The following is a 26,686-nucleotide window of genomic DNA, read 5'->3' on the forward strand; positions in this document are numbered from 1 at the left end:
AGGGGGTGGCCGAAATGGGGGAAGGGAATTTATTTTGGACCTGGAAGGGATTTTAGCCCTTGGTTTAGTTTCTAGATTTTCAAAAGGGGGAAGGATTTTTATCTCTGGTTCGATTTCAATTTGATCGGGTGGCATGCTAGCTTGACTGATTGGGGTATTTGGCCTACTTTCAGTGGAGTTTTTATCAGGGGGGCTTTCAGCAGGCATATCGATAATTACTGAGCTGCATGCTGAAGCGAAGCGTGAGTGCTCTTTCAAAGCTTCCTCTCCCTTTTTGCAAAGTTCCTGAATGTCTGAAGCAGAAAAATGAACTTTTAGGGTTTCAGAAATAAGATTCCAATAAGAAAAGGCAGTAACTGGGACCTTTTCTGGTCCAAAAGTTTTATTGTAGTCTTGTAAACAGTCTCCAACTCTTATCCAACATTTATGATCTATGGTACCTTCTCTGGGGAACCACGGGCAGGTTTTTAACAAAAATTCAAAAAAACGTGTGAGATCCTTTTTCTTAACTCTAGTTCCTCGTGCCTTGAGTGCCTCTTTTAATTGTTTCATATACAAACTATGCTGGGATGTTCCTTGTCCCATGATGGGGAGGGGGCCTACCTTTTTACTTTTCTTTTTTCTTTTCTTTCTTCCTTTCGCCGACGCTGGGTGATTCCTCAACGGATCTGTCTCACAAGCGAGTCCCTCGTGGTGATCTCAGGTGCGGTGAGTGAGAGAGCTCTCCCTTTTAGTGCAGCGTTCTATCCCTCAGAGGTCTCAGCCCCACGTTGGGCGCCAAAAATGTCCCGGCCCGCGGGATCATCAATGGAGACTCCAGGACCTGTGAGGATAGAATGGTATGGGACAAGAGAGACACGAAGAATGACAGCAAGACAGTATTCTGATCAAGCTGCGTTTATTGGAGGTAAAACACGGGAATATATAGAGAAAAAAGGGGACATGCTCAGGAGTGATAGGCTGGTTTCACGGGTGGCAGACGTCCAAGGAGGGGATTGGTTGAAAGCTTTTGTCTGGTGTGCAGAGTTTCCCGCCTTGCGCCTGCGCATTGCTGTATTCGCCTGGGCAGTGGCAGGAAATGGATAACAAAGGAGCAGGGAGGAAGAAGAACAAGGAAATGACAGAGTAGATTTGTGAATTCTGCCATGTTGTGAAGGGCTGAGAATAGGCTTCACAGCGGGTGGCTCCCTACACAGGAGCAATAATTTACTTTCATTTTCAAAATCTTTCACTGGGAAAGAGATTAAATATAAATGTACCCTTGCCAGCTGAGGCTTTCTACTACGTATCATTGACTTATCTTTTCAGTCCAATTCACCATGGATTCCTTTGACCCTGAGATTGCAAGTGAATGGCCCCATAAAGCCAGAGCTTGTGTGCACATGTAATTTTGGCCCACACAAAGTCTTCATAAGTTTTGAATTAGTTGCTAACATTTACACATTGTTAAGTTTCACATAAAAGCCCTGATTCTGGCTTCTCATGAAAAGTGGCAATATCTGGCAACTTTGGGTCTACAATTCCATACAGCAACAGAGGGCTTCAGCTGGGCAGAGAATGCCTTTTTAAATGGAGAAATGGGCTCCACCAGGCCAGGGTCACTCCATCTGGTATCAGCTCCATCTCTGTAGGCATTTGGATTTATGACATTTGTTCTATTCTATCCAGTGATCCAGCCAAGGGCATCATTGCCAAATGCTTAGTACGTCTTTGCTTATGGTATTTCATCATTCTAGAAATACCATCTCCCTCCATCTCCCCTGTCTTTAAGACCCATTTCAAACACTGCATTTTCAATGTAGCATTCTCTGACCACACCAGCTGGATGTTACCACTCTGTTTGACCCTCTAACCCTCTGTGGTTCAAAGCATTTTCACCACTCTCCACGGCATCATAGTCATGAGTATCCTTGATTCCTCTGCTTCTCAGGGAAGAGGAAGTAGAGAAGTGCTCTTCTCCCCCACTCCCGGGCCTTTCTGAAGAGCTTTCCTCTTGACCCCTAATTTCCTCCTCCTCCTCCTCGCAGTGATGGAGCGGGTCACCCGGGGGGAGAAGAACCAGCCAAGTGGAGCATAGCCACTGTCTACACTCCTTTCCTCTCAGGTGTCTGTCTGTCTTCATAGAGAAGACAGTCTGTTTTGCCTGGCAGTACAGGCCCTTCTTCAACAGGAGAGGCCTGAGTGTGTGAGCACGCCCTGGGTGTGGACATTTGTCCCGTTTGTAGTACAGTATCAGGAGGCCCATTGTTGCCACAACCCGAGCCAGGATTTCCCATCCGGGTTTTACCAGCATCACAGCTAATATTTTAATATTCATCTGCTTGAGGTTATTTCACAACTGTTGTCAAACTCAAGCAGTGAAAAAGAGGGGTTCTTATTGGACCCTTTCGTCCCAAGAATAAGAGCTGCTTATTCTTTGCATCTGCTGTAGCTCCTAGTAAAGTTAATTGCATACACTGGTGATTACCAAATTGAATCAGAAGACGTAATCAGCATGACTGAAATTCATCGAATATTATTTTTCTTATGTTTATTTCTCCATCGACCATTAACTTAAATGTCTCTTTGTAAGAGTAACAAAATACAAATTATCTAGCACATAACATAAAATACTCATTTTATATTTACATTTACATTTTTATGCAAATCATTGCACATTATATCCTATGTGTCTCAAAAAAAAAAAAAAGGAAAAGTAAAAAAAGATCAATCTTATAAGTAAGTGAAGAAAAAATTACACCCTCTAGTATTTATCAGCAGTCTTGCAGGTCTCGTTTCTTGCCTTTTTTTGATTTTCTGGTTGTTTCTTGACGAATGGTATTATATTCTAATATGGCCATTTTGGAAAGTCTCTGTAAATATTGAGGTGGTGCTCCAGTAAGAGGATTGCTAAAACTAGAACCTGTTAAAAAAAAAAAATCAGCTATTAAAATTATATTACGCACACAGGAATAATGTTCTATAGCATGTTTATAAGTGAAATATTTGTTCCATTAAAAACTACTAGTTTTTCATATAATACATTTTTTTTAGGAGGTGCTGGAGATTGAATTTAGGAGCTTGTAAATGAGAGGCAGGCACTCAACCAATTGAGCTATATCTGCTCCTACAATATATTCTCTGAAATAGGCAATCCTAATCTGCTTATTTTCTAAAGTGACTATGTGATGGCAAGTACCTCAAAAATATTTAGATTAAAAAACTTTAATGCTCATACTGAATCATATTAAATTAAATCTGTGTTTATAGTGTGCTTCCAAAGCATGAAATAGCAATGGAATTTATTACAAAGATAAAGGTGCAAGTCTTCGTAAATAATACCTTATATGCTTATCAAATTATTTTCTTCAAATAAGGCAGTTTTCTACAAATGCTAAATGAAGTAAAGTAGTTAAATTGTAAAGTAAAACAAGTTATTCACTAACTGAAAACAGTATTAATCAAGTTTCTAATATAGAGTGGTAGTAATAATAATTGACAATATTTACTGAATAGTCCTTCTGTGTCAAGTACTCTACATCTATTTCATTCAAACAACAACACTATAAAATAGGTAACTAGAACTATCTTGGATTACAAATTAAAAATATTTAGGGAGGGTAAGTAACTTGTCAAAGGGCACATACCTAGTACCTGTCAAAGACAGGATTTGAGCCCAGATCCATCAAACTCAAAGTTCCCACGTAATCACTATATATTGACCCTAAATTTGTAAATATATAAATATATAAAAACACTTCTACTTTTAAATATATAACATTTGATAATATATATGTTTATCCATATTCCTTTAAAATAGTATTAACTTCACTTAAAATAGTTTCAAATGTCATAAAAACTACCTTCAATTCTGCAGTACGGTTGTTTTTTGTTTTTGTTTCATTTTGTTTGATTTAGTTTGAGGGTGCAACATGAGTAGGAAGTTCAGAAAGAGAGAATAGAAGGGAAGAGTATAATTAGGACTCAGGCTTTTGACATTACAAAGAAGTCAACATTTTGAAAGACCATCTGGCTACAAAATAGGTTGATTCTAGGTATTATCAAATCTCAAAACCCTCAAAGAATTGGTCTTATAAATACCAGTGCAATTAAGTTGGAAGGCTTTAACAATAGGATAAATTTAAAATTCAAAAATACTTAAAAATTTACACATTCATTATAAATTATTCAGGAGTTAAGAAAGAAATCACAAATCGTGGGAAGATGGCAATGGATTAACAGGCAGAACTGAATGCTCTCACACACTCACAAAAAAAAACAGAAAAAGAGCCAAAAGCTGTCTGAGGGATGAGTTTTGGGGGTCAGCAGACCAGGACAGTGCTACATAACTTCCAGGAGGGTGAGGGACAGAGAGAGGAAGAAGAAATGATAAACGTGAGTTACCAAGACTCTTGGAGGCTGGGAAGAACTCCCCTCCCCCACCCCTGGGATATGAAGCTGGGGTAAAACACCTTGCTTGCTGCAGCCAATTGAGAGGGGAACAGGCATATTTCTCCCTGTCAGCTGTTTCAAGGGAAAGAGAAAGGGAAGTCCAGGTACTTTTTTTCAGTGAATTTGGACAGCAGAGTCTGCTTTAAATCTCTGATCTAGAGATTCAACACAGGAAAACAGAAAAGCTGAGACTGAAACACCTCTGTGGAAAGATGCACTGACTAGCACCATCTGCTGGCCTGTTTGGAAATTGCATAGACAAAAAAAAAAAAACATTACAAGCCATACAAGGAAATAGGAAGAGAAAGCCCAGCCAAAAGAACAAACCAAACACCTGAAGACATACAGGATTTAAAACAATTAATCAGTGATAATCACATGACTCTCCTAAATCACTTCAAAGAATTTAAAGAAAATATGACTAAAGAAATAATGATATTAAGAAGACACTGGGAGAGCATAAATAACAATCTGAAATCCTGCAAAGAAAAGTAATAGACTTTATGGGAATGAAAGACATGATGGATGAGATTAAAAATACATTAGAGGGAAGCGAATTTGCCCCAATGGATAAGACGTCTGCCTACCACATGGGAGGTCCAAGGTTCAAATCCAGGGCCTCCTGACCCGTGTGGAGCTGGCCCACACACAGTGCTGATGTGCGCATGGAGTGCCGTGCCACACAGGGGTGTTCCCTGCATAGGGGAGCTCCACATGCAAGGAATACACCCTGGAAGGAGAGCTGTCCCACGCAAAAAAAAAGTGCAGCCCACCCAGGAGAGGTGCCACACACACAGAGAGCTAACACAGCAAGATGATGCAAAAAAAAGAGACACATTCCCGGTGCCACTGAGAATGCAAGTGAACACAGAAGAACACACAGTGAATGGACACAAGAGAGCAGACAATGGGGGGTGGGGAAGGAAGGGGAGAGAAATAAATAAAATAAATCTTAAGAAAAAAATTTGTATGTACCTAGTACATTTAATTGAGAAATGTATGCTTTTATTCAATTGTTTTCTTTTTCTTTTTAAAATTATTGCTTATATTTTTAATTATTAAATGCACAAAATAAAGTTAAAATAATGTGAAAAAAACAACAACAGGAAATGGGGAGCTGATGTGGCTCAAGTGGTTGAGCACCTGCTTCCCACATGGGAGGTTCTGGGTTCAATCCCAGAATAAGACAAAAACAGAAAACAGCATTGGTGAGTATGTGGAGAAATTGGACCCTCTTGCATTGTTGGTGGGAATGTAAAATAGGTCAGCCGCTGTGGAAAATAGTTTGATGGCTCCTCAATAAGATAAACATGCAATTACCATATGATACAGCAATTCCACTCCTAGATAATAGACCAAAAAGAACTGAAAACAGGGAGTTGGGCAGATACTTGTACATCAATGATCAAAGGAGCACTAAAAGGTGAAAACAAAAGGTGAAAACAAAAGGTGAAAACAAAAGGAAAACAGCACAGGTGTCCATCAGCGGATAAATAGACAAAATGTGGTATACACATATAATGGTATATTATTCAGCCATAGAAAGAAAAGAAATTCTGATCCATGCTACAATATGGATGAATTTTGAAAACATTATACTTAGTGAAATAAAGAAGACACAAAAGGACAAATATTGTATATTTCACTCATATGAAATATCTAGCAGAGGCAAATTCATACAGACAGAAAATAGATTAGGGGTTACCAGGGGATGTGAGAAGGAAGGGATGGGAAGTTATTGTTTAATGGGTACAGAGTTTCTATTACTGATGATGAAAAAGCTTTGATAGCACAACCCTGTGAATGTAATAAATATCACTACACTGAATGTACACCTTAAAATGCTTAAAATGGAAAATGTTATGTATGTAACAATAAATTTTTAAAAAATTAATAAAACAGAATTAAATCAATGGAACACATGGAATTAGAAAAAAGGTAAGTATCTGACAACTTTTAATAGCATCTAGATAACTGATCAATGACTTCTGGTGATACGGTTTGTTTTTTCTTTCTTTTTTTTCCTAGGAGGTACCAGGGATTGAACCCTGGGACCTCATACATGCAAAGCAGGTGCTCAACCATTGAGCTATACCCACTCTACCTCTTACACCTTAATTAAACATGTGTTGGGAAAAAAGGATGAGTCAGCTTACTTTTGGATTTCTCCTGAAGTGGTACTACAGCACATGTCTGCTTAGTCTTCTTTATCCTAAAAATTATATATTATCATAAAATCACTTTTATATAAACCCAGGATATGTTAACTGGAAAAGATACAAGAGACAAGAAGCATGCTTTCCATGAAAGTCATTTGTTGAATGAAATCACAAGTATATCACTGTAAACTAATCCAATCAAAAGCAGATATGAACCAATCTCAGTTCTTGCTAATAAATTTTACCAGTGGGTGACAGCTATATATCTAACTTCTCCACAGATTTTTAACATAACTCTTACTGGTCATGAGTCAGGCAAGAGGAAGGGAATCACGATTAACAGGGTATCTGGATGTGCCAAATACCAACTATCATGTCATTGTGTAGTTTTTACTCATTAATCATGACTATTTGAATTTTGTCAGAATTAATTTTTGTTTACACTGGAATAGACCTAATAATAAATAGATTAGCAGGGAAAATATGTTATGATTGCATCTGTCATGGATAAGACAATCCTTCACAAGAATTCCAAGTTTTTATAACTTTATTAAACTTTAAAAGACAATAGCAACTTTCAAATACTCTCTACCTCTAGAATTACTTATCAGTTATATTTCCACAGTGTGCCTTGAGATTCATCAAAAGCTTTTGACTACCAGTAAAGATATTTGAAAAATCATTAGACTTATTAGAGATTTTAAAATAAATATTTACATTTGGAGAAAAATACAGAGGGTATGAGGTTGTACACAAAACAAACAAAAATGAGTACTTCCCTTTTATGCCAAGACTCTTCTTTCATAGGGTGCTGTGCAATATGCAGAGGAGAATAAAGTGCTTGCAGGCAACCGGACATGTTCTCCGTTGAACAGCTAAAATAAAGATACTTGTTTCAAAGGCAGGAAAAGGAATGAACATTTATGTTGGCCAAGCACTTCCTCCATGTTATATCACTTAGCCACCGCTACTCCACTTTACGGATGAAGAAAATGCTTGATATAACACAAATAAAATATATTAAATTATCCTTCATTGACTTTAGTAAGTTCACACTTAAGTCATTGTAAAATGATTAGAAACAGTTTCACAAACAGCCAAATCGCAAATGAAAATGAAATAGGGTTGGAACAGTAGAAAACAAAATGAAGGCTCAATAGCAAGAGGCCAAATGGGTTTGATACAGAGGGAACAGTCTCAGTTTCGGAACCTTTTAGATGCTCATATGCATTGAAGGAAGGGCAACAAGACTGGCCCACACTGGTCCACAGGCCCCAGGGGCCGTTGCCACAGGCAGCCCTAAACCCTTACTGACACCTTCCTCCAGGGCCGCTCATGAAGAAAATGACAGCAGCAGGCTGAGTGTCAGGGACACAGGTGCCTGGGTATGCTGTCCACGGGCTTTCCCAGAAGCGGGTTTTAGATTCACATTTCAAATGGTCCCTGTTCCTTCTACGTGCCCACCACCCCCTCTTGACTATTACTATCTACTCTATTAGCAGCTCCCTATCTCTCTTCCATCATCTCTGATGGTGTTTTTAGTTTTATTTTTTTAAGATTTATTTTATTTATTTTTCTCCCCTTCCCCACCCCCGTTGTCTGCTCTCTGTGTCCACTCGCTGTGTGTTCTTCTGCGTCCGCCTGCACCCTTGGTGGCACCGGGAAACTGCGTCTCTTTTTTGTTGTTGCGTCATCTTGCTGCGTCAGCGCTCCATGTGTGCAGTGCCACTCCTGGGTGGGCTGTGCTTTGTTCATGCGGGGCGGCTCTCCTGCGGGGCACACTCTTTGCACGTGGGTACCCCTATGTGGGGCATCCCAGCTTGGCACGGCACTCCTTGAGCGCAGCAGCACTGCGCATGGGCCATTTCATCACATGGGTCAGGAGGCCCTGGGTATTGAATCCTGGGCCTCCCATATAGTAGGCGGATGCTCTATCAGTTGAGCCACGTCTGCTTCCCATGATTCTGTCTTATTTCAGCATAATCTCACTTCAGAAAGGGTAATTTTGATTTTTATATTTTTATAGTTTGAAAATCTGTCTTTAGAAAATATTTAAAAGGATGGGAAATACTGCATGACATTATTTGTTGAAGTATTAATATATATACAAAGCCAAAAAAGTCAAAACAACTTAAAAGCCCAATAATAGGAAATGGTTAAATAAATTATGGATCCATCAATGAAATATGCCAGTAAAGATGTGCTTGAAAACTGTATACTGACATGGAAAATAGTATATATGTAATATTAAATTTTAAAAGGCAGAATAAAAGCTGTAAGAACACTAAAATCACAACTAAAAAATGTCATGAAGATGAAAAAAGAAAGTAGATAACACCCAACAATAAAATGGTTAAGTTAGGATGGGTAGATTATGAGCTGTTTTATCTTTTTTCTCCAATTTTCTGTGAAGTTTTTATTTATTTTCATACTTTAGATATAAATTATCTACAACTTGTTTTTAATATATTCCAATTCTCTATTTACATTACCAGAATTTATTTCGAGTACTTAATGAAAACAATAATACTTGTGGAACACTCAAGAAACATATTGTTAAATTCCAGTACTTGTATCCAATGAATAACTAGATGACTTTAAAGTTCATTATGGCAGGAAGAAGATATGAAAATATAAATCCTCCCCTAAAGAAAGTTCCAACTCATAATCCTATAAATGTTCTGTCTTTTTTTTTTAGTGGCAAAGAGAACAAATACTAGACATTCAATGAATATTTGGATAAACAAATGAGTAAACTCCAAGCAGAAACTGAAGAGAATATTAAACTGTCTTATTAACTAATAATAAGATCACTTTGGAAAATGGGGTTTTCTTTTAATAGAATGTCAATCAGTCTGGTTTATTTATAGATTTTTATAATAATGGTTTTAAACGTCATTGGGACTGACTGGCACTTTCATTCCAGGTAGTCACGCAGGCTCTTAAATAGGCTGATACCTCGTTCTGAATCTCCCCTCAGTACAGAAGTATCAGTCAGACTAGAAGTGAAATGCGAGGTTCTGGACTCCAGGTACAGAGAAACCTGTTCATATTGCAGAGAGTTAAATTTTAATTTTTAATTCTATTTTATTTTTTGCTAAAAATTCCAGTGCTCTCCTGGCCATAACCTAGGCTAGAGCAATAAAGATTTTTAAAAGGAAGTTCTTAAATCTTCTCTGGCAATGTCACTTGAAAACTAGAGATAATTGCTGACTTGTCAAACCTAATAAAATTGTTAACTTAGATAAATTAATTATAGCCTTTATGGAAAAAAAATATAGTAGGCAAGAAAGAACTGAATCCACTAGCCAGAAAAACCTTTATATTCAGCAATATTACTATATATAAATATTCATCAAAAGCCTGGAAGAGTTACCTGACATTAGGCATCTTAATATCAGCACATAGTAGTCTTTTATGAACCTCAAATGGAGTTGAATTTGTACTTCTTTGGGAACTTTGCAATCCTGGTAAATATGGCACTTTGACACATTCTTTGAAATCTCTTAAATCAAAAGCTGTAGCATATTCTAATAAAAAATATTATAATTATGTGAATGATTTCTTAAATGTATACTTATTTTACTATATACTAAAATGCATAATAAAATATACTAAATCAGTCATTTCAGTAAAGAATATTAAGTAATTGCAGTTTATCAACACTTTTTAATTCCCAGTAAAAGGACAGTAGAGAAAAGTTAACTAAGGGGTTGATTAAGAATGACAAAAAGGAAAAAGTACAGTTTCACATCTTCCACGGTCATCGCTGTCCTTTGCCTTCTTTATTTTATTTAATTAAAATTCCCAGAATATTAGATGCATTCACATTGAAATAAAGTAAAAAAGCACTTTCAAGAGTCTTGGGTAATCTGTTACTTTGAACCTTCCTACCTTCCTACTTTTATGTAGATCATCAAGTGGAATAAAGATATGGTCATCTGAGCTAGCAAAGAGAGGTTAAAAGAAGTCTACTTCGGGCATTAATTTTCATTTTTCTCTCTATAAATAGCAACAATGAAGCATCAAGATTGCTTCTCCTACTGACCTCACATAGCACTGGACAAAAGGATTATCAAACTGTTAAGAAATTTAAAATGCACGCAGTAAATGGAAAAAGAATATTAAGCATTAAAAGGGTTGGGTAGTCTTTAAACAGAATTGTTCTTTAGGCTCTACTAAGCAAGTCTACTCTGCTAAGCAAGTCTAACACAGCAACAAAAATAGTCTTTAATGGGGCTAAATTTGTCATAGTAAATGTTTAAAATGCTATTATTCAGCCTACGATTTTTCCTCTTTTTTTTTTAAAGTGTCTCTAGTCAAAAAATATTTGGATTCTCTTTTTGCCAGTTAGATTTAGGGGTAAGGGAGGGTGGATTAAACTGGTGTTTTCTGAGTACGTTCAGTGGGAACTTGAGAAAGTTGGAAAAAAATGTATGGCAACACACTCAAAACAAGAAGGGATGACAGAGTTGAGTAGTGTAAATTTTGCTGTTTTAAAAAAGTATATTTTCAATAATAAAGCGGAAGGTAGAATTCAGAATAAACAAGAAATACCAGCAACTGTAAGTTGAAATTAAAGGGAAAAGTTTTCAAACTAGTATTTACTGAGCAACTATAAGACAAGAAACTCTCCATATAACTCACTTGAAAATAAAGTTTTAAAAATTGGAATTACTAATACAAAAAGTGCCATCAAAGATTTAGGTTTCAGGTAGAAACCACCCAACTGTACATCAGCATGAATGGATGGACAAAATGTGGTATATGTGTACAGTGGACTATTTTTCCACCATAAAAAGGAATGTAATTCTTATATATGCTGTGACATGTACAAGAACCCTGGAAACACTATGCTGAGTGAAATAAGCAAGGCACATAAGGACAAATACTGTATGGTTCCATTAAGATGAAATATCTAGAATAAGCAAATTTGTAGAACAGAAAGTAGATAGAGGCTAAGAGGAGTTGGGGGGAAGGTGGAATGGGGAGTTACTGTTTAATGGGTACAGAGTTTCCATTTGGGGTGACAACAAAGATTGGTAATGGATGGAGGTGTAGCAACACCACATTATGACTGTAATTAATGCCACTGAAATATACAACAAAAATGGTTAAAATGGCAAATAAATATATTCTACCATCATAAAAAATAGATTTGGGTTTTTCAGATATAAAAACCAACTTGAGATACTGAAAAACAAACACTATTTACGAAAAGTGGTATGATCCAACAGAGAATACTGCACTGAATATCAAGAGTAGTTTTTAAAATTTTGCTTCTGAGTCACAGAATTACATTAATTAATTTTGATTTGGTTCCATTTTTCTATAAACTTAAAATATTATCTTTATATAGATGTCATAGAAATTATAAAATGTCTTGGCTACTTAAAATATACATGCAAATTTGAGGCACCATTTCTAAGTTATCTTAAGATAAAAATAAAAATGCGGTTACCTTTCCTTATCTTTTGTGTTTCTAAAACTGCTTTCTTCCAACTACTCTCAAAAAGAAAACAACCATCAAGAGAACTTCTAGTGACTTTAGACATCTTAAATTTGATTTCAGGAGATAGCACTGACATTTTTTCCTCTTCTTTCAACTGCCCTGATGAAAGTGAGATGCTGCTCCAGACACAGGAAACAAAATGCAAAGAAAACAAAGTTTTTCAGAGATAAACATTTTTTTCTAATTTGTTTTCCACTACTGCAGATTAAATGCTAACATAGGTTTACATGAAAAGTTTACTTATAACCTTCTTTGGATTAAAAAAAAAAGACCTTAAGAAGATAGGGGTGGGGCTGTGACCCTTGGTCAAGCAAGAGTGAGGATTAGGGAGTTTGTATTTGACCTTCGGAAAGGCGCCAACCAGGTAGTGTAGTGGGAGGAAAGGGAGAAGCAGCGTGGGTGTGAGCAGGTGCCAGGGGAATGAGGGACCTAATGATAGGGTCTAAGATGCTGAGGTATAATGGCAGCAAAAAAAAAAAAAAAACCACCCAAAAACCCCACTGTATTTTAATTCACTGCCGTCAAATATTGTAAAATGAGACAATGAGATAAAAATGAAGGAGAAAAGTTCTGATTTAGTGATGTCATTTGAGGTCTTCTATGAAATGGCAGGGTTGGGAGTTAAAGGTGAAGGTGAACCCCTGATGGTCATGGGCTACAGAGTGGGGTACAGAGTGGGGTGAGGTGCACCAGGAAATGCAGTCAGGGAGAGCAAAGAGAAGGAGGGAATCACCGCCTCTGCGCAATGCCACCTGCCACCGGTCCACTTCGTATTCTCCCAAGAGACCTGCCAAGCTGGCCGGCATCCTTCCCTGACCCAGGGCTCAGAAGCTTGCTGCTTCCTGTTATTCTTGAAAACTGCTACCACCCTCTCTATTCTTGGAGTTGATCCTCCTTTCAAGCAACAGAGAAAGATGGGTAGCTTATTCTTGGCTCATTCTTAAAAGCCATTTCTTTATGAGTCTTAAAAGAACCTTAGAAATCACAATCCATGATCCATTCCAAGACCTTCATTCTCCTCCATTTATAAAGATACCTAGTATTCTTTTTTTTATTTGATTTTTTAAAAGATTTATTTTATTTATCCCCCCCAATCCGCCCCCCCCCCCCTTTGTTGTTTTTCACTTTGCTGAGTCTGTTTGCCTTCCTTATTTCTTCAGGAGACACCAGGAGCCAAACCCAGGACCTCTGATGTAGGAAGGAGGTGCCTAATCCCATGAGCCACCTCTGCTCCCTCAAGATACCTAATTTTCTTTCAGCTTCAAGGCAGGTCATCCTCTTCCTCTTAGAAGTCCCTCTTCCAGGACAGAAGAAGCAGAGACTAACTAGAAATGCCTGTTACCCTCCTGTGGATATTGGCATTTCTGAACATTCTAGATGGATGTGGCAAAAAAGAAGTCCTCTTGGAACATTTCATCAATCAGAATGAGAGAAATTTTTTAAAAACTGAATGTTTTTTAAAAAAAACTCACGTGATAAATATGTGAGGGTTCATTATTCTTTTCTCTCCAAGCTTTTGTGTGCTTGAAGATTTCCATAATAAAATTGTTTAAAAAATAGCCCACAGGGGCAGGAATGTATAATTTAAGGAATGTGCTGAAATAATGAAAAGCCAAATGTTTTTGATTGATGTTTCCTGAAAACATGGTCACAACCTAATTCTAGTGGAATGAAAAAAATTAAGGATACTTATAGGACTAATAAAAGGGCTGATAAAAAAAACCAAAACCACCTCATATAGGAAGAAAAAATAAAAACAACGAAGTACACATGTTCTGGGGCAGGCAATAAAGAACTTACTCAAAACAAATGCTTTCTCACCGTAAAGAGAATTGGTGTTAAGATGACCTAATTGTTTAAAACTAATACTTATAAAATAATTACTATGTTTTCAAGGTATCTTGAAAATAGGTATATTTGAATGATTTTTGTATCATTTTCCAAATATTTTAAATTAAGGTTTTATTTTTAACACCTAGCTTAGAACTAGAAGGAAATGTTCAAATAAATGTGTGCTCATTTATTCATTATTCACCCATCCATTCATTCATTCAACAAAATTTTGTTGGGTGCTAATCACATGTCAGGCTAACTAAAGATATAATAATGAACAAAACCAGATAGGGTCCTGCATCTTACATGGTGGGGTCAGGAAATAATTAAGCAAATAAATTAATAGAGCTTATTTCTGACACGTTAGTACAATGACGGTAATTCACCATGGTGATGTGCTGAGGGGCAGGAAGTACATTAGACTGGGTGGCTAAGGAAGCCCTCCTAGATGAGGTGACCTTAAACTGAGATCTGAATAGACCAGTAGCCAGAGATACCAAATCTGGAGAAGACTTATGGGGAAGAGTCTTCTCTGCAGAGAAAAGGACAAGTGCAAAAGTCCAAAAGTCAGAATAAGCTTTGCATTTTCCATGGCAGAAAAAGACCAGTGCTGGCCAATGCAGTAGCCACCAGCCACATGTGGCTACTGAGCATTTGAAATGTGGCTAGTCCAAATTGAGATGTGCTGTAAACATAAAATACACACCAGATTTCAAAGACTTAGTGAGGAAAAAAAGAATGTAAAATATCTCAGTATTTTTTTTTTGAGACGTTTTAGATTTACAGAAAAATTACACTGAAAGTAATGGGAATTCCCATATTAACCTCCCCCCCACACACCCCCACCCCTACCCCCACACATATGACAGAAAGGAGAAGGTTCAATCGCTGAGGTCCCAGAGAAAGATGAGCCTTTTTTTCAATATAAATTCAAGGTTCATCCATGTTGTCACATGTGTCGATACTTCATTCCTTTTTACAGCTGAATAATATTCGATTATATGTATATACCACCTTTTGTTTATCCACTTTTCTCATGATGGACACCTGGATTGAGTCCATCTTTTGGCAATTGTGAATGAATGGTGCCACTGTGAACACTCGTGTGCATACATCTGCTTGTGTCCCTGCTTTCACTCCTTTGGGGTATATACCTAGTAGTGGGATTGCCACAGCATACAGCAGTTCTATACTTCACTTCCTGAGGAAACACCAAACTGCCCTCCACAGTGGCCGCACCATTCTACATTCCCACCACCAGTGAATGAGTGTTCCTATTTCTCCCTATCCTGTCCAACACCTGTAGTTTTCTATGTTTTTTTTTTTAATAGCAGCCAGTTTAGTATATGTGAAATGATATCTTATTGTAGTTTTGATTTGCTTTTCCCTAATAGCTAGTAATGTTAAACATCTTTTCATCTGCTTTTTAGGCCATCCGTATTTCCTCTTTGGGAAAGTGTGCAAGTCTCTTAAGTTTATAATTACAGCTGTTTTATTTGTATTTATTTTATTTTTAATTATCTTTTTTAAAAGTTAATAGATCACACAAAACATTACATTAAAAAACACGAGAGCACTCCACACCCTGGAGGCTGGTGCCCATCCTCCACCGGAGGCACAAGCCAGCTAGGGAGCTGTTCCATGGCTGGAATTGAAAGCTGCACTTCCAAAAAATGGGGGAGGAAGAGACGGTAGGGCACCAACTTCCACTACTGATGAGTAAAATTCAGCGGTCTACAGTATAATCCTGAGAACAGCTAAAGTTTGAGCCTGTCCAAGTCAGAAAGACGCCAGTAGCTGCCATCTTAACTCCGCGCCTGGCACGAGGGAAAGTGGGGCAGACTGAAAATCCCAGTGCTGGTGGGGACCGGCTTCTTCCCATCCAGATCACATTGCAGGTCTAGCCTAGGTCCCAGTGCCACCTCCAGCAGGAAGGAAGCTGCGGGGACCTGCAACAGCCTCTCCGGGAAATTGCCGGCTAAGCTGCGGAGGTCGGTGATTGTCCTACTCTGGTGGCACAAGCCGTCCCAGGAGCTATTCTGTGACTGGAATTGGAAGCTCCATTTCCCAGAAACAGGGTGGGAGGAGACGGTTGGCTGCCAATTTCAGCTATTGATTGGTAGACTCGGATGGCTAAGGAATAACTCTAGGAACAGCTGGGGTGTGAATTTATTCAAGTCGGAAAAAGGCCAGTGACCAACATTTTGACTCCGCCCCCAGCTTGAGGGGAAGCGGCCTGACCAACTCTCACAGTGACGGTAGGAACTGGTTTCTTTCACCCAGATCAGCCTGCAGCCCGCCTAGGCTTCAGCCCCGCCTCTGGCAGGGAGGAGGCTGGCTAGCTCAGCACCAGTCTATCCAGGTAACTGAGGGCACCTTTGGCTGGCACAAACCGAATAATTAAATGTCTACTAGGGCAACTGCGGTCATCTTGGACCTGCCCTGCCTGGCCCACACCTGCAGCTCCATCCATGCCTCAGGCAGGGGAGAAAGAGGCGTGAAGCTTCATCAGTCTCTCTGGGCAACTACAGTCTAGGACTGCATGACTTGGATTATTCCACACAACTGTGACTCTGCCCCTACCTCTGGGAAAGGAGAATTTGGGAGAAGCTTCATCCATCCCTGGGGTAATGAGGGGAGCTTGAGCCTAGTTTATAGCAGCAATTACATCCTTGGCTCCTACTGCACAACCAGCAAGGGAGAAAGGGCAAGAAGCCCTACACTAAAGAGAAAATCTGCAGCCAGAATAAATACCCTAGTAAGCCAGATGCCAAGACACCAACCAAAAATCCCAATCCATACCAAGAAACAGGAAGCTATGGCCCAGGTAAAGGAACAAGATAAGCCTCCAGATGACATAAAGGAGTTGAGACAACTAATCATAGATGTTCAAACAAATCTCCTTAATAAATTCAATGAGATGGCTAAAGAGATTAAGGATATTAAGAAGACACTGGATGAGCACAAAGAAGAATTTGAAGGCATGTATAGAAAAATAGCAGATCTTATGGGAATGAAAGGTGCAATAAATGAAATTAAAAAACATTGGAATCGTATAATAACAGATTTGAGGAGGCAGAAGAAAGGATTGGTGAGCTTGAAAAAAATGGACTCAAAGTGAACACACAAAAGAACAGATGAAGAAAAGAATGGAAAAAATTGAACGAGGTCTCAGGGAACTAAATGACAGCCAGAGATGTGCAAACATACATGTCATGGGTGTCCCAGAAGGAGGAGAGAAGGGAAAGGGAGCAGAAGGAATGTTTAAAGAAATAATGTTAGAACATTTCCCAACCCTATTGAAGGACATAGATATCCATGTCCAAGAAGCACAATGTACTCCCATGCAAAAAAATCCAAATAGACCAACTCCAAAACACATACTAATCAGAATGTCAAAGGCCAAAGACACAGGAAGAATTCTGAGAATAGCAAGAGAAAAGCAATGCATAACATATAAGGGATACCCAATAAAATTAAGTGCTGATTTCTCAGAAACCATGGAGGCAAGAAGACAGTGGTCTGATATATTTAAGATACTATGAGAGAAACATTTCCAGCCAAGAATTTTATATCGAGCAAGACTGTCTTTCAAAAATGAGGGCAAGATTAGAATATGCACAGATAAACAGAAACTGAGAGAGTTTCTAAGGAGGAGCCCAGATTTTCAGGAAATGCTAAAGGGTGTGTTAGAGCCTGAAAAGAAAAGACAGGAGAGAGAGGACTGGATGAGTCTGGAAATGAAGATTATATCAATAAAAGTAATTAAAAGTGTCCAAAGAGTGGTGAAAATAAAATATGACAGATAAAACTCAAGTAGTCAGGAATAAATCTTTTCTTTTTAAAGATTCATTTTTTATTTCTCTCCCCTTCCCCTTCCCCGCCCCCTCCACCCCACCCCAGTGGTCTGCTCTCTGTGTCCATTTGCTGTGTGTTCTTCTGTGTCCACTTGTATTCTTGTCAGTGGAACCGGGAATCTGTGTCTCTTTTGTTGTGTCACCTTGCTGCATCAGCTCTCCGTGTATGTGTCGCCACTCCTGGGCAGGCTACACATTTTATGCGCTGGGCAGCTCTCCTTATGGGGTTCACTCCTTGCCCGTGGAGCTCCCTACATGGGGGACACCCCTCATGGCATGGCATTCCTTGTGTGTATCAGCACTGCGCATGGGCCAGCTCATCACATGGGTCAGGAGGCCCTGGGTTTGAACCTTGGACCTCCCGTGTGGTAGGTGGACACTCTATCCATTGAGCCAAATTCACTTCCCAGGAATAAACTTAATCAACAGTGTAAAGCACTGGTATTCAGAAAATTGCAACTGAGTGTTAAAAGAAATTTAAAAAGTCCTAAATAACTGGAAGAATATTCCATGCTCATGGATTGAAAGACTAAATATCATTAAGATGTCAATTCTACTCAAATTAATATACAGATTCAATGCTACCCTGATAAATTTCCACCAGCATTAAACACACACACACACACACACACACACACAAAACCACAATTAGCAAACTTATTTGGAAGGGTAAGGGGTCCTGAATAGCCAGAAACATCATAAAAGGAAAAGTGAACGCTCATCTCTGGGCTTTAAATCATACTACCAAGCTATAGTGGTAAAAATAGCATGGTACTGGCATAAAGGTAGATACATAGACCAATGGAACAAATTGATGGCTTAGAAACAGACCCTCACATGTATGATCAAGTGATTTTTTATTAGCCTGTCAAACACAAACAACTCAGGCAGAACAGTCCATTCAGCAAAATAGTGCTGAAAGAACTGGATATCTACCAAAAGGAAAGAGGACCTCTAACTCACACCTTATCTAAAAATTAAGTCAAAATCTATCAAAAACCTAAAAATAAAAGCAAGAACCATAAAACTTATAGAAGAAATTGTAGGAAAATATCTTAAAGACCTGGTGGTAGGTGGTGGATTCTTAATGGAGATAAGAGGACTGAGATGGACTACTGATGTTTAATGTATGGAGAAGTTTTAATTAGCTTTATTGTAAAAGTGTGTAAATGTATAGAATGGATGGTAAAAATAGTAATAGCTAGTTTATAAATAGGGATGTGGCTGAAAAGGTAGTCTAGGGATGTAAATGCCAATTGACAGAATACTAGAGAATAATCTAGGAACTGAATAGCACAGTAAACCAAGAGGTGGAAGAGAATTGTGGTTGATGGTGCAGTGCAAGAGTGTCCTTTGTGAGCTAGAGCAAATGTATATCACTACTGCAGGGTCTTGGGAATGCATGGGAAAAATACAACTGGAATGACATATGGATTGTGGTTGGCAATAGTAATGTACTATTTTTGCATCTATGCCAAAGATGTACTGTGTTGATAATGGCAGGAAAGAAAATGTGAGCCAAATGTATACTATGGACATGGTAACAATCAGATGATATTCTTATCTGTAACAAATGTTCTACCACAGAGTGATGTGGTGATAGAGGGGTGTTGCTTGGGAATTCTGCATATGTGCATGATTGTTTTATAAGTTTACAACTTCTGTCATAAAAAATATATTTAAAAAATAATAATAATGTGTGTTGGGGGAAAAACACACCAAGTGTAAGATAATCTTACTGCTATAATTAGTAGTAAGATTTTGATAATATTCTTTCCTAATTTGTAACAAACATCTCATGACAATGCAAAGTGTTGGTGGAGGGTTGATGATGGGACCCCTGTATGATGTTATGCATATCTGCTTTGTAAGTTCACAACTTTTACTATACACTTAATTGTTTATATATGTTCATATATAAATGACATAAAGATAATAATAATAGGGAGGGTTGGGGGAAAATACTTTGGTTAGTTGTAATATTTTAACAATGCTCTTTAATCATTAGTTAAAAAGGTTTAACAATAATGTAACATGTTGGTGATAGAGTGCATTATGAGAGTCCTGTATGATGTTATATGTTTGTTTTGTAAGTTCACAACTATTACTATACACCTATTGTTTATGTATGTTTGTGTGTGGGTGATATATTTCAATAAATTAATTTTTTTAAAATGCTAAAAAACAAAACAAAAACTTAAGAGGTTCCCATACACCCTACTCCCCACCCCTATCCCCATCATTTTTATTGAAGATACATATATCACACACAAAAAATGTTACATTAAAAAAAATAAGAGGTTCCCATTTACCCCCATCCTTCTTGTCCATTTTCAAGTGGGTTGTCTTTTTATTATTGTAGGATTTCTTTATATATACTGTATATTAGACCCTTATCAGATATGTGGTTTGCAAAAATTTTCTCCCATTGGGCAAGCTACCTTTTCACTTTCTTGACAAACTCCTTTGAAGCAGAAAAGTTTTTAATTTTGAGGAGGTCTCATTTATCTATTTTTTTTCTCTCATTGCTCATGCTTTGGATGTAAAGTTTATGAAAGCACTGCTTACCCCGAGGTCATGTAGATGATTCCCCACGTTATCTTCTAGTAGTTTTATGGTCCTAGCTCTTATATATTTAAGTCTGTGATTCATCTTAAGTTTTGTATAAGGGATAAGAGAGGGATCCTGTTTCATTCTTTTAGATATGGATATCCAATTTTCCTAGTAGCATTCGTTGAAAAGACTATTTTGTCCCAGTTGAGTGGATTTGGCAGCCTTGTCAAATATCAGTTGGCTGTAGATGTGAGGGTCTATTTCTGAACTCTCAATTTGGTTCCATTGATCAGTACGTCTATTCATGTGCCAATACCATGAAGTTTTGGCCACTGTAGCTTTGCAATATGCTTTAAAGTAAGGTAGCATGAATCCTTCAACTTAACTTTTATTTTTCAAGATATTTTTGGCTATTTGGGGCTCCTAATCCTTCCAAATAAATTTGATAATTGACTTTTTCTGTAAAAAATGATGTTGCAATTTTTATCAGGATGCATTGAATAATTAAGTCAATTTGGGTAGAATTGACATATAAACAATATTTAGTCTTTCAGTCCATGAGCAAGGAATATCCTTCCATTTATTTAGGTCATCTTCGTTTTCTTTCAGCAATGTTGTGTAGTTTTCTGTGTACAAGACCTTTACATCTTTAAGTTTATTCCTAGATATTTGATTCTTTTAATTGCTATGGTAAATGGTATTTTTTAAAATTCCCTCCTCAGATTCCTCATTATTAATGTAAAGGAACACTACTGGTTTTTGTGTGTTGCTCTTACATTCTGCCACTGTACTGAACTCATTTATCAGCTCTAGTAACTTTGTTATAGATTTTTCAGGACTTTCTATACACAGGAGCATGTCATCTGCAAATGGTAGAAGTTTTACTTCTTCCTTTCCAATTTGGATGTCTTCTATTTCTTTTTCTTGCCTAAGTTTTCTAGCAAGAACTTCTAACACAATGTTGAATAAGAATGCTGACAGTAGCCATCCTTGTCTTGTTTCAGATCTTAGAGGGAAAGCCTTTAGTCTTTCACCATGAAGTATGATGCTAGCTGTGGGTTTTTGACATATGCCCTTTAACATGTTGAGCTGGTTTCTTTCTATTTCTAGGTTTCAAATGTTTTTAATCAAGAAAGGATGCTGGGGAGCAAATGTGGCTCAAGCAGTTGAGCTTCTGCCTCCCACATGGGAGGTACTGGGTTCAGTTCCCAGTGCCTTCTGAAAAAACAAAAATGAACAACAAACAAAACAAACAAACAAAACTAATTCAGGGAAGCTGATGTGGCTCAGTGTTTTTTCAGTCCCTTGGGGGAAAAAAAGGATGCTGAATTTTGTCAAATGCTTTTTCTGCATCAATAGAAAAGATCATGTAATTTTTCTCCTTCAATCTCTTAATATGGTATATTACATTAATTGATTTCCTTATGTTGAACCATCCTTGCATACTTGTTATAAAACCAACTTGACTTTGGAGTATAATTTGTTTTATGTGTTGTTGGATTTGATTTGCAAGTATTTTGTTGAGGATTTTTGTATCTAAGTTCATTAGAGAGATTGGTCTGTAATTTTCTCTTCTTGTAGCATCTCTATGTGGCTTTGGTATTAGGGTGATGTTGGCATCATAGAATGAGTTAGGTAATGTTCCTCCCTCTTCAATTTTGTTTTTTTAAAGATTTATTTATTTCTACTCCCCTCATTGTTTGCACTTGCTGGTGCCCATCCTCCACTGGAGGCACAAGCCACTTCACATGCTATTCTGCTGCTGGGATTGAATGCTCCACTTCCCAAAGATGGGGGAGGAAGAGACAGTTGGGCACTAACTTCAGCTACTGATTAGTAAACTAGGCAGGCTAAAGTATAATCCTAAGAATAGCTAAAGTTTGAACCTGTCCAAGCCAGAAAGAGGTTGGTAGCCACTGTTTTAACTCCACCCCCAGCATGAGGGGAAGCAGGGCTGACTGAAAATCAGTGCTTGTAGGGACTGGCTTCTTTCCATCTAGATTGGATTGTAACTCTAGCCTACACCCCAGCCCCACCTCTGGCAGGGAGGAACTTGGGGGGACCTGCGCCAGTCTCTCCGGGAAAATACAGGCCATGCCGCAGAGGCTATGGATCATTCTACTCTGGAGGTACAAGCTGCCCCCACAGCTGTTCTGTGGCTGGAGTTGGAAGCTCCATTTCCCAAAAACAGGGGAGGGAGAGATTGTTGGCCACCGACTTCAGCTACTGACTGTAAATTCAGCTGTCTGAACTATAACTCTAAGAACAGTTAAAGTTTGAACCTGTCAGGGTCATCACAGTGAGGGAAGTAGATGTGGCTCAAGAAATTGGGCTCCCATCTACCATACAGGAGGCCCAGGGTTCAATTCTTGGGCTTCCTGGTAAAGGCAAGCTGGCCTGCGCAAAGTTCTGGCCTGTGTGGAGAGGTGGTGCAGCAAGATGATGCAACAGAAAAAGACACAGAAGAGAGGCAATAAGAGATGCAGCAGATCAGGGAGCTGAGGTGACGCAAGGGATTGAGCGCCTCTTTCCCACTCCAGAAGATCCCAGTATCAGTTCCCAGTGCCAGCTAAAGAGAAGATAAGCAGACACAGAAAAACACACAGCAAATGGACACAGAAAGCAGACAGCAAGTGCAAAACAATGGGGGGGGGGGGAGGAGAGGAGGGAAAATAAATAAATAAATAAGGAGGCAGGGCAAGATGGCATCTGAGTGAGTGCACCTTATAATCTCTCCTGCAAAGAAGTGGCTGAATAGGGTTGGAATTTTGCTGGACCAGGCTGTTTCGGGTGTTTGCAGGACAGAAGGTGTCTGGACATCAATTTACTGGGACGGTGACAGAGAAGATTCTTGTAAAAGTTAGAAATTTGGGTATCTTTTACAGAGATCGGGGCTGCGCACAGGACGGTTCCCCCTGGGGCTGGCGGCACAGCGGCAGCAATTCCTGGAGGCTTTGCTGCACTGGGGAGTTCCCAAGCCCTGAGCTGGCTATTCGGGGGCCTGCAGGGTGGGAGGTGTCTGGAAGTTGATTTGGTGAGACAGAGATGGAGGCGATTTTTGCGAGACGTGGAATTTTCGGTTTCTGACACGGAGATCAGAGCTTCTGGCTAGAGCCCTCCCCCTAGGGCAGACGGACCATCTGCAGCATCCCTGAACTGTTTGTAGCAGCGGCGCCCCCAGCAGGCTGTTTCAGGGGCTTGCAGGACGGGAGGTGTCCTGAAGTCAATTTGGTGAGACAGTGACAGAAGAGACTCTTGTGAGAGGTGGAATTTTGGGTTTCTGACAAGGAGGTCAGAGTTTGTGGGTGTGAGCCCTCCCCCTAGGGCTGGCGCCCAGCTGTGGGGATCCCTGAAGGCTGTGTTGAGCTGCAGTTCTCCTAGGCTCCCTGTTAACCGGAGGCATGGTTCCCAGGTCTGTGTCCCCTAAACCCTGGTGGCCCACACCTCAGAGACTCACACCTTTTGAGTCTGCAATATCACAGGCTTCCCATCCCTGAATCACCATGCCCTGAGGTCCACCTGAGGTCCTTGATTGTCCTAGCCCTCGGCATTTGTGGGTTTTTTTTCCTTTTTCTCTTTTTTCTTTTTTTTTAAAATTGCCTTGGTTGCTAATATTGCATTATCTCCTGGTCTTTTCTCACATTGTATCCCCTAAGGTCCTTTTTCATTTATTTAGGTTTTTTTTTCTTCCTTCTTTTCATTTTCTTGCTTGTTTCCCTCCCTTTCCTTTGCCCACCCCACCCCCTTTTTTTTTCTTTTCTCTCTTTTTCTTCTTATTTTATTTTATTTTATTTATACAATAGGTGCTGCAGGGAGTACCTCACATTTGCTGTGTTTCCTCATCCTCCATTTCCTCATTTCTGTGTGAACTGATTTTGACCACCTACACTATCCCCTTTCATCTACTATCCTCCATCATCTTGCTATCCTCCATCATCCACTGTCTCTCTTACATTCCACCTCCCTTTCTTTGGTCCCCAAATTGTCTAACTTTTAATTTCCAATACCTTTGTTCTGTTTTCTGTCTTTTATCCACTCTTGATATTATTGTCTTTCTTTTCTCTTTCCCTCTCTCATGAAAACACTGGTTTTTTAATTCATACTATATCCCTCCCCATATTCAGTTGACTATCTCATTATAGGTACTCTACTTACTGCTATAACTCTACACAACTTACATGAGTCTAATATCCATTCTCCCAGATCTCACATTGTTGCTCTGTTAACATTTATTACCAATACTACTTTACACATTTTCTTTTCTTACACAATTGCCTTTCCCTGGCCCTAATATTTTCCTTCAAAGAGAACTCAGCCAGCAACAAGAAATTAGAATAAGGGAAACGGACTTGGCCCAGCGGTTAGGGCATCCGTCTACCACATGGGAGTCCGCAGTTCAAACCCCGGGCCTCCCTGACCCATGTGGAGCTGGCCCACGTGCAGTGCTGATGCACGCAAGGAGTGCCCTGCCACGCAGGGTGTCCTCCGCGTAGGGGAGCACCACGCGCAAGAAGTGCACCTGTAAGGAGAGGCGCCCAGCGCGAAAGAAAGTGCAGCCTGCCCAGGAATGGCGCTGCCCACACTTCCCGTGCTGCTGATGACAACAGAAGCGGACAAAGAAACAAGAGGCAGCAAATAGACACAGAGAACAAACAACGGGGAGGCGGATTAAATAAATAAATCTTTAAAAAAAAAAAAGAAATTAGAATAAGAAGAACAAAGTGACAAAGAGAAGACATAGCACTTACACAAGAACAACAACTAATTAATCCCCAAGACTAGACAAAGAAGCTAAGGAACTGATTAAACCCGTCAAGATAAAATGATGACCAGACAGCAACAAAAAACTACAAACCAAACCAATAATCAGGAAAACATGGCTGAATCCAATGAACAAACTAAAAACCAGGAAGGGGAGCAGAACATCAGACAAGTAATTAAAGATCTCAGAACATATATTAGAGACCAACTTAATGAAGTAAAGGAAGAGTTTAACAATATGAAGAAAACACTTGGAGAGGAAATTGCAGACATACACAAAACGATAACAGATATGATGGAAATGAACACCACAGTTCAAGGAATCAAAAATACACTTACAGCAAATAGCAGCAGATTAGAAGAGGCAGAGGAGAGAATTAGTGATGTGGAAGACAGTACATTGGAAATCAAACAGATAGTAGAAGTGATGGATAAAAAGATAGAAAAAATCCAGCTGGGACTTAGGGACCTGAATGACAATACAAAATGCACAAACATATGTATTATAGGCATCCCTGAAGGAGAAGAGAAGGGAAAGGGGACAGAAGAGGTGTTGCAGGAAATAATGGTTGAAAACTTCCCAAATCTACTGAGAGAGACGGATGTACATGTCCAGGAAGCACAATGCACCGCAAACATCATAAACCCCAAAAGGCCCACCCCAAGACATACACTTGTCAAATTATCCAATGCTCAAGACAAAGAGAAAATTCTAAAAGCAGCAAGAGAAAAGAAAACCATTACATACAAGGGAGGCTCCATAAGATTAAGTGCTGATTTCTCATCTGAAACCATGGAGGCAAGAAGGCAGTGGTATGATATAGTCAAGGTACTAAAAGAAAAAAATTTCCAACCAAGAATACTCTACCCAGCTAAACTAGCATTAAAAAATGATGGAGAGTTCAAAATATTCACAGATAAACAGAAATTGAAAGAGTATGCCAACAAGAAACCTCCTCTTCAAGAAACACTAAAGGGAGTTCTGCAGGAAGAAAGGAAAAAACAGGAGAGGTAGAGTTGGAGGAGAGTGTAAGAGCAACAGAAAAGACAAAAAGAGAAGGAAAAAAACAAACAAAATGTGACAAACACAAGTCCAATCAAAATATGGCTAACATAACTAATTCCTTGAAAGAAATAACACTGAAGGTCAATGGATTAAACTCACCTATCAAAAGATTCAGACTGGGACACTGGATAAGGAAATATGACCCATCTATGCTGTCTACAAGAAACACATCTTAGACCCAGGGATTCATGGAGGCTGAAAGTGAATGGTTGGAAAACAATCTTACAAGCAAACAATAACCAATAAAAAGGCAGGAGTAGCTATATTAATATCAGACAAAATAGACTTTAAATGCAAAACAATTGTGAGAGACAAAGAAGGATACTACATATTAGTGAAAGGGACAATCTCTCAAGAAGAACAAACAATCATAAATATTTATGCTCCTAACAAGAGCGCCTCCAAATACGTGAGGCAAACACTGGAAAAACTAAGTGAAAGAATAGATGCCTCTACAATTATAGTGGGAGATTTTAATATACCACTATCAACTTTGGACAGAACATCTCAAAAG

At 38.9% G+C, this 26,686-nt stretch overlaps 1 protein-coding gene across 1 annotated transcript in view; it reads right to left on the minus strand.

Annotated features, from left to right (window-relative positions):
* Positions 1-2,780: 2,780 nt before the first annotated feature.
* Positions 2,781-26,686, minus strand: part of C14H8orf89 (chromosome 14 C8orf89 homolog) — a 71,994-nt gene continuing 48,088 nt past the window's right edge. The window contains exons 2-5 of the mRNA XM_058275650.2: positions 12,052-12,218; positions 9,967-10,120; positions 6,588-7,465; positions 2,781-2,902 (exon numbers count right to left, since the gene is read on the minus strand). Coding sequence (XP_058131633.1) covers positions 7,291-7,465; positions 9,967-10,120; positions 12,052-12,178 — 456 coding nt within the window. The 5' untranslated portion in view covers positions 12,179-12,218 and the 3' untranslated portion in view covers positions 2,781-2,902; positions 6,588-7,290. The remainder of the gene's footprint in view (positions 2,903-6,587; positions 7,466-9,966; positions 10,121-12,051; positions 12,219-26,686) is intronic.

The sequence above is a fragment of the Dasypus novemcinctus genome, chromosome 14, assembly GCF_030445035.2.
Source record: "Dasypus novemcinctus isolate mDasNov1 chromosome 14, mDasNov1.1.hap2, whole genome shotgun sequence".
NCBI classification, from domain to species: Eukaryota; Metazoa; Chordata; class Mammalia; order Cingulata; family Dasypodidae; genus Dasypus; species Dasypus novemcinctus.